At 35.7% G+C, this 9507-nt stretch overlaps 1 protein-coding gene across 1 annotated transcript in view; it reads right to left on the bottom strand.

Annotated features, from left to right (window-relative positions):
* LOC144975023 (NOP protein chaperone 1-like) overlaps positions 1 to 9507 on the bottom strand; it is a 50999-nt gene that overhangs the window by 20880 nt on the left and 20612 nt on the right. Inside the window, exons 2-3 of the mRNA XM_078918667.1 lie at positions 4574 to 4657; positions 2548 to 2693 (exon numbers count right to left, since the gene is read on the bottom strand). Of these exons, the coding sequence (XP_078774793.1) occupies positions 2548 to 2693; positions 4574 to 4657 (230 nt within the window). The remainder of the gene's footprint in view (positions 1 to 2547; positions 2694 to 4573; positions 4658 to 9507) is intronic.

The following is a 9507-nucleotide window of genomic DNA, read 5'->3' as shown; positions in this document are numbered from 1 at the left end:
TGATGTCCCAAATGAAGTTGTGATGGTGATATACATCTGCCAGCCCAGTAAATCAGTTGAAGGTTTTGAGATAAAATATTTGTGAGAGTGGTCTTCAATCTAATAGAGATGACAATTTGCAGCAGTGACAAGATAATTTACATTATGTTATCAAATGATCCATGTCTCTCTCTCTCTCTCTCCCTTTTTTATAGCATTTACTACTCCTCCTCCTATTACAACTACAAACAATTCCTACAACCACTACTAGACTAGTACTATTACTACTACCACTACTACTTCTACTCCTACCACTATTACTACTACTACTAAATACTAATACAATTACTGTTGGTCAAAATGATGGGAAATTCACACATATCACAGACAAGTTAAAAACTTCTAGAGGATTCATTTTGAACCTTTTTGTTCCTAAAGCTGCCCAGTTGGTAATGAAAAAAAAAAAAATCACTCATACAAAATAATAAATCTTAAAAAAAGATCATAAAATTTTAGTAATTACAAAGGGAAATAATCCATTTATGTTTAAGCTTATCAGCAAATACAGTTTTTAATTGAAAGCTTCATTGCCAAAGATGTAAGTTAAATTTAATTTTCACTTAAAATTTTCTATTTAACAAGTGGTATAAGCTTAAATGTGGCCTGATGCCATTTAATGCATAATTCTATGCAAATCCTCAAAAAGGTATGAGAAAAATATTGATGAAAACCGGCAACATATAACTGACTGAAATGAAAACTGTGATGCATCATTCAGAAACACGGTCAACAAAAACAAAACAAAAAAGAAACACGGTCAACAATTGATGTATGACATGTTGTCATTTTCAACATCATTCATGCTTGAGAAAAAAAAACAACAAAAATCGTACTAAATCCTTTGGAATCGTATCCACGTATTTGAGTCCAAAAATCGTACTAAAATACGATTAATTGTACCGGTTGGCAGGTCTGCATTGAGTATGCTCCGGTATATGGGGTGAATTTTTAATTCAGAAAAGGCACTTATGTTGGTAACAACAAGAGATGAAGTGAGTAGTATAATAATACAGGCCTGTAAATGGTTGGTGAAAAAATTGTCGGAACTTTTTGAACACGCGAAAATAGACACAACAGGACAAAAATATGGACACAACACAGATATGACACGTCAATTGACTAGTCAAATCATGTCACCTTCCCCTACTTATTTATAACGAGGTCCTTATTTTATGGTACCAAAAAAAAATCCCAATTATTTGAGGTCCCAAGTCTGAGTTAGTTGTAAAATGAAAGGAAGAGAACAATTCCTACCCTTTTGAAGGATGTGTATCTCGTGCTTGACACGGGAAGGTGCTTATCTTCGCTCCTGTTTGTGTTAAATGTTTACGCTGATTCTTTCGTTTATTTGGATTAATTCTTATAGTAGAATAATAATAATAATAATAATAATAAAATAATAATAATAATAATAATAATAATAATAATAATAATAATAATAAATAATAATAATAAGAAGAAGAAGAAGAAGAAGAAGAAGAAGAAGAAGAAGAAGAAGAAGAGGAGGAGGAGGAGGAGGAGGTAGTGCGGTCGTGTGAGAGCTTTCGAAGAAGAATATATATTTCGAAGAAAAATAATTATTTCGCATTATTTTTTTTCCGTCTCACATCCGGACGGAACCAATAAACTATAGAGAAAAAGATATGAGAACCGAGATATGCATGTGTGTCGGTAGCAAAATAGAGAAACCTTCCGGTCCGGTTCGACACACTTCTGTGTGTGCGTAGGTATTTACTGACTAGGCGTGTGTGTGTGAAGACGACTCGCGCCAACTTCGCGACCCTCACTCGCTGGCTGTGGCACAGTAGCCAGGCAGTGAATACATCCACGTCTAGCGGAGCGTGATAATATTATAGCTAACTTATAGACGGCAAGTTTTGTTTTGTCTTTGATGTGACAAATAAAACGTGTTTTTTTTTGTTTTTTTTTAAGTCGGCATTTGAATCTAATTTTTTCGAGGAATGAAATAAAAGTCTTATATTTTCTTTTTTGGTTCTGTTCTTTAACGTTACGAATTTTATTTTTACTATTATTATTTTTAAAAAAATATTAGCACTTATAGAGCAAAATCGTACTGTCTGAAATCCGACAATAGACGGAAGATTTACAGGCCTGATAATAGTAGTAACAACAACAACAACAACAATAATAATAATTAAAAAAACAAAAAAACAAAACAAAAAAAAAATAAAATAATAACAATAATAATAATAGTAGTAGGAGTAGTAGTGGTAGTAGAAATGGTAATAGTAGTAGTAGTAGAAGTAGTAGTAGTAGTAGTAGTAGAAGTATTTTACTATATCAAAGTTGGGGTGTAAAACCAACCCATAAGATAGGAATAGGGCAGCTCACATTTTGTCTTATTATAGAGTAGAGGTGTAAAACCACCCCATGGGATATGAATAGGAATATGAATCCTAATGCCAGGCAGTCCTGGTAGGTTGTCAGGTCTGCAACTACATAAAACAGGGCATGACCAGTCAGTAGCCGTGATGTTTGTTTCCTCACCATTTCAATATGTTTTCCATCCAAATCCTCATCTACACATTCTATGTTGATATCATCAGCCCTTTTGGGATTCTTCTTGATGTCCTTAGCTAATATCACATTGGCTTTTGCAAGTTGGGGTAAAAAGGACTTGACTTGGGACAATACTGAAATGAAATAGATACACAATGTACATCATGACCATCACTATTTCGTTTACCCCTGTCGTGAGTGATGGAGAATACAATAGCTTATATATCTGGAAAACTACTCACATTAGCCCATGAATGGTGTAGAGTATCAGGGTGTCCAGCAAAAATTCAAAGTAAAATTTACGATATTGCAACAAAGTTTACGACCTAGGAAATTCGAAAATTAAACGAACTAGCCTGTACCCCATTCATAATTGGACTTGTCAGTTCAAATGAAACATCACAGATAAGTTTGTTTTATTTCAAACTCTACCTATAACCCTGATTCCGATTTGGGTTACATATGTTTTAAAGCGTTTGTCAGGGATGTAAATGCAAACTTGAAATTCTGCAAGCTAATTTCAATAGTCTACATCCACCGTCTCAGTAGGTACCTACTTAGGTAAACATCCAATTGACACTCCAGGAATGAGATGATAAATGGTCTAGTGATTGTGACAAGATTATTATGACTTTTGAGTGATAAGTCTCAGAATAAAATCCACTAATTATTTTGTTAATGGATGGATTTTAATGATTTCTGTAATGTCTCTTTTCGTCAGGGGAGGGGGGAGGCGGGAATTACCATTATTAGGTGTTGTTTATGTTTAAACCTTATTATGGATTAAACAGGGTTAAATTAGTTTTGGATAACCTCATTAACCGTGAACCGATTTATTTGCAGTTTGCCGTTATTTGTTCTCTTAACAAGTTATCATTTTCTTAACAGTTTAAGTGATATTCCGGAAAATCGTGCTCTTTTATTATATTACGACGTAAATAAAGGGCAATAACTCCTTGAAATGATGTATGATTTTAATTATTTTTCTAAGGTGACATATTGAGATCCTATAAAAATTTTTTTGGGTTATTTGCAAGTTTTCAAATTCTTGATATTATAGGAGTTCTGAATTTAACCATAATTTCACCTTGTTTGACCTTTTACACAGATCCGAAACACCAATGGTCTCAGGGACCCTACTATAACGGATTGTCTGATTTCAGGTAATTGCCTGAGAATTTACAGGCTTGAGAACGTATCTTCTCACCTCTGGGGTAAAAACCTTTATTGCTGTTTTGATCTTCCCCGCAGAGGTAGACAGCCTGTTATCATTATTACCAAATTCTATTATTGCCAGGGTAGATGAAAATTGCATTTTGTCACAGGTTTCAAGAGCTAGTGTGTATCACTAAAGTTTTTATGCTTTCTTTCACTTTATCCCCGAAAAGGGAATTTCGTTGACATGCTTCCATTTGGATTACATAGTTCTTTACACACTCCGTTCAGAAAGGGATAAAGTGCTTATTTTCGAAGTTGGCTGCAATCAGTCTATATCGGTGTATTCTGCTGACCAAACTCGTATTAGATTTGTGACTAACCACAACCACATCTTCACTATCACCACCATCACTACACAACAACAGACACATCATCGTTGTCGTTGTCATCATAACGAACCTAACAGAACATTTGCAGTACTACTACAAATAACAGAAATAAACGATATCCACTATTTGCAGTAGTACTGCAAATAATGAAAACGAACGCTAACTACTGCAAATAGTGGAAATGCTGTTTGCAGTACTATGTACAAATGCAAATTGAGGAAATCACTAGAGGTAGCCTTCCAAAAGCACACTATCAGTGTAGTTAGTTTGAGACCACCTAAAAGTCTCATCCAGACACAAGCACAGGTCCCATCTAAGAGGAATACACTCAGGCCCTGGCAGCTCAGAGCAAAGCTCTGAATTGAATGGATGGATTTAGCCTTGCTTCCCCCACCCCCCCACTCTCTCATTAAAAAAAATAATTTAATTTTTGTTGTTGACCCGATATACCAAAAAAGTATACTTACCCGAACTTTGAGGAACAGAATATGTTTGGAGACAACCCTGAGCACAAGATTTTCCAACAACACAAAGTCTATCTTCTAGATAGCCTGGAAAAAATATAGAGACAAATAAATATAAACAATAATAAATAACTTTTTTTATACACCCCCTGAAGAACGTATTCTTCAGAGATTATCACAAGAAAAGACCCAAGATAACTCAAAGGCCAGCCACAGTGTAGCAGCATCACAAAATGAGCATATAGGTGTTCTAAATTCATTGCTCAAGGGGAAAAAATGCGAAAGAAAATGAATTATTTGTTCAACTTTTGGAGTTGTCTGCCCTTGAACGTGGCTCCGCGTGCTGTATGGATTACCAAAATCGCAAATTTTCACCAACTTCGAGACTCAAAACGGTCATAGATCTCGGCTTTTTTTTTCAAAATTTGATATATTGTGCAGATACACTATTTCTATAAGCACATGGAAGCTTTCCTTGTATTTTGAGGTGCTTCGTGGTAAAATTCACCTACAAAGAAGGTAGGTATCTCCAGTGGAGAGAGAGAGAGAGAGAGAGAGAGAGAGAGAGAGAGAGAGAGAGAGAGAGAGAGAGAGAGAGAGAGAGAGAGAGAGAGAGAGAGAGAGAGAGAGAGAGAGAGAGAGAGAGAGGGAGAAAATGACTGAGAAGCACACACACACACAGAGAGAGAGGAGAAAATGACAGAGAAGCACAGAGAGAGAGAGAGAGAGGAGAAAATGACAGAGAAGCACAGAGAGAGAGAGGAGAAAATGACAGAGAAGCACACATAAAGAGAAGAGAAAATGAGAGTATTAATTAACATCCCTCCGCGGAATTGCCAGTTTGACATTTTCAGTACAAAGTGTCAAAACTTACATTTCATTGATCCATTTGCTTTTTAAAAAAGCTGGATTTGGCATTTGAGTACTATTTACTTTCTTCTTGTGTTAAATATCACTGGATATTAACTGATTTGGGACACAAATTACCACTGGCATTTTTTCTGATTATTTGGCATTTTGCATAAAATCTTTTTGCCAACATGATCAAACACTGTCTGGCAACAACCAATAGCCTGGTATTTTCTTTATTGACAGACCGTGTCATTTTTATACATGTCTGGCAATAACGACAGCCCGTTTGGAGACAAAATTTCAAAAAATTGTAAAAAGTTAAAATATCCAATTCTGAACTGAAAATATGGTTTTCTTAATACTTAATGTCTCATCAGTATCTTCAATTGAGCCAAGTTTGAGGAAAATCAAAAGGGGTGTGATTCCCTTACTTGGTCCATTCGGTTTAGTTATAATTATAAAACGAAGTGACTATTTCTCAGAATGCTCGGAAAAATAAACTTGATCTCTATTTCTCCAAACGGTTTCCATTCTCATATATATGTTGCTTATTTACGAGAGTCTCTGTGTGAATGGTGAATGTGTATGCATTTTTTTTGCCAGTGCTTGGGTGCTCTGTCTTTTATTCCCAACTTTTACACTTCTATCTAGAGTTTGTGCTGTCCTGTCTTTCAACTCTGTTCCTGTCTTGAGACTTTGGTTTTGTTATTTAGGTTTACTTCTGTTCTCTATTTGGATAGTGCAGCGCGAAGTGTAAAAGCGAACGCGCCATGGAGTATTGATGATAGCACAACTTTCTGATAAAATCCGTCTTTGTCAACAATATGCCTTAAAAAAACTAGCTCTATAAAAACTGACAAACTTTGTAATTTTTAATGGAAAAATCCAAAGAATAGAAATGAGTAGTAAACAGCAAACTCGCTTGAGCAAAACAATGGCAGAAAACTAATTTGCGTGGGAATTAATTAGGCTACTTACCATTGTTCCTTATAATTAGGTGCCCAATCAGTGAACTTTCGATTTGAAGGTGTCTACATACTGCACTTCCGGCATTTGCATTTTACTGTGGTCAATTTTGGCATAGATGAAACAATGAAATTTATCGCTCAATGGCTCAGTTAAAATTGGCTACCATTGGGATCATCACAGGTTTGGAAAGTGAAAAAATAAATTCACGAAGGCTGTGTGAAAATACACTGGGATGTGTTCAGACACGGCAATCCTATAATTTATAGTTGCTTAGCCGTGGCAATATATCCATCGTTAACATGAGCTATGTGTAGCGCTGTGGAACATTCCTAAGTACTTTACAGTCATTCGACTACGATTCATGAATTCTTTCTTTCCTTTTTCAAAATATTTGAATTTGACAAATTGACTGATTTCAGTTAATTGATTGAGAATTTACAGGTCTAAACACGAGCTTGATGATTCGTGAGAATTCCCTGTCCACTCTGTTTGAGCATTTACTTTTGCATCCACCTCGCGTCCGTAACCCATCAGCTACTGGAGGCTTGCCGACCATTCAGAGAAATAGAGTTCAAGTTCATTTTCCTGAGCGTTCGGAGGTCACTTCTATTCGCAGTAGTAATGCGAATAATGATTTCCTTTATTCGCAGTAGTACTGCGAATAGTAGATTGCGTTCGTATTCATTATTGGCTGTAGGGCAATTATATGAAAATATCAATCGAAGGGGTGTTTTACAAATTCTTAAGATCATAATAAAATTTGGTACCAATTTGTTGGAAAATCATTCAGGATTACGAATATAAGGGTGTTTCATACATTTTTGTGATACAGGAGTGACAGACCTGCCAACCCTTCACATTCCAAAAGTGGAATAGAATAAAAATAGGAATTTGAGACAAAAAATAGGAATTTCACCTCTTTCACCCCCCCCCCCCCCCCCCCCCCCCCCCGTCTTTGCTCTTTTTTTTATTCTTAGCATTATCATCACTTTTGTAAATCGGAATGTTAGAGACAATGGCGGAATAGTACAAAATGAAAGAGTGAAAATAAGAATGATTCCGCCAAAAGCGGAAGGGTTGGCAGGTATGGAGTGATACAAGTAACCCTTGACCTTTGTTTAGCAATGACTATCCCGCACAAATCTTTGGGCCTCTTTTTCGTTCACGAAGTGCCCAAATTCGCGACAAAATATGGGATGAAGCCGTTCCGTACATGCTATTTTAAAAAATTAATTACGAAGCTGTTTATCAATGAATATGACTGAAAGTTGGCAAACAGTTAGAAAAGAGGTCATTTTAGATTATGTCAAGCGACAAAACTCGTACGATTACCAAAAGACCGTTAAAAATAGATTTTTACTCTTTGGAGTACAATATTTCTAAAACTACAAAGAGGAGAGATTTTGTCGCTCATAAGGTTATATATGCACATTTCTTCTCTTTATATTTCAAATTTCATTGGATTATGATAAGTACTTTTCCCATATTCTCACAAAACATCAACCCAATTTGCATTTCAATGAGTGAAAATATGGAGACGGCTATTTTGCTCCACCATCACGCGACACGAAAATGACGTGAGCGAGGCAAGGCTGCCAGACTTTAACCTGACCAAATTCGACTTCAAAAGTGGCTAAATAGAAAATCATATGGCTTTCACTATTAAGACTGGCCCACTTAAAATGAACTAAATTTTAACAAACAGAAAATTGAATAGACTAGGATAAATATCACTGAGACAAAAATAGATGAATAAAATTTAATAAAAGAAGCAAAATTATATATTTGGCCACACACGTGGCCATCTGGCAACCTTGTTCGCGATGACTGACGACACAAATCCTCGCGCGCTTTTTAAAAATTAAGACATTGTTTCATTGTTATGTCATAGGGATAGTAGATTAACACTCTTCTCTCTCTCTCTCTCTCTCTCTCAAATAAATACTAGAAATAACATAAGCCATGGTCTCACCGGACTGATTGATAATAATTTAGCAGACATTTTTCGTGTCATTTGTATGGGTTGTAGACACAAAATTACACTTCGGAAAAGTTCCAAATGATCAATATTATATTTTAAAACAAAATTATAGTTGACCCTAGCCATACAGCTCTAAAACTATACAAGTTAGAACTTTTCTGATGTCTTCATCATATTTTCTGATAATTTTGCCATAAAATTGCCAAGTTTTAATATCTTATTCCACGTATTAAGCGAGATACAGCCACAAACCAGAATAAAACGCAGAAAAAGCGTCCCATATTTTTTCATCTTTGTAAGTCATCCAAATAAATGACACATTTGAAACTGCATAACTTTGTTATATATTAATGGATTTCCAAAATTCAAAAAGATTTTTACTCAGTGGAGATAGGGCTTTGATTTAAGAGTAGTATTTCCTACAAAATAGAAAAAAATTTTCATAGTCATTGCTACTTTGTTTTGTTTGTTTGTCTTTAAGGGTTTTACGGCGCTTGCAACCCATTATGGTTATATCAGCGCCAGTAAAAAGGAAGAAAATGGGATAGTAAAAAGTTCAAGAATTACAAATAAAGCACCCAAGAAAAAGGAAGACAAAGGGGAACTAGGAACAAATAGGGATCAGATGTAGATTCCAAGAGCATACCACCAATGTGCTTAGTTTGAGATCACCTATAAGTCTCATCCGGACACAAGCACAAAATCCAACAAAGAGGAATACACTCAAATGCTTACACTATACATTACAAATGACAAATATAATAATACATAACAGAGAGATGATTTACAAGGAAAAATATATCATCTCCCAAAACAATAACTATGCATTTGACTGTTTCCCTCCCAGCCAGGACTCCAACCAGGGCCAGGACAAAACCAAGTAACCTCATTCCAAGACAAAGACAGAAAGCATGTTGAAAAGCAGATATAAGGGGATAGAAGACACAGCATGTACCTCCCTGCCCACTTTGGGAGGTCAGGATCCCCACCCAGACCTTTGGCTTTATCTCACGAATGAGCCAAACATGGTAAAACAATCCACAACAGTGCCTGGACTAGGTGACCATGACAGACCTGCCAACCTTCCCAAAATAAAAAGTGAATTCTATGATCCTAAAAAGTGTATTTTTTTAGC

This window comes from Berghia stephanieae, chromosome 6 (genome assembly GCF_034508935.2).
Source record: "Berghia stephanieae isolate SIO BIC M18660-M18661 chromosome 6, UCSD_Bste_1.3, whole genome shotgun sequence".
NCBI classification, from domain to species: domain Eukaryota; kingdom Metazoa; phylum Mollusca; class Gastropoda; order Nudibranchia; family Aeolidiidae; genus Berghia; species Berghia stephanieae.
This window is presented reverse-complemented; position numbering and strand designations above follow the sequence as displayed.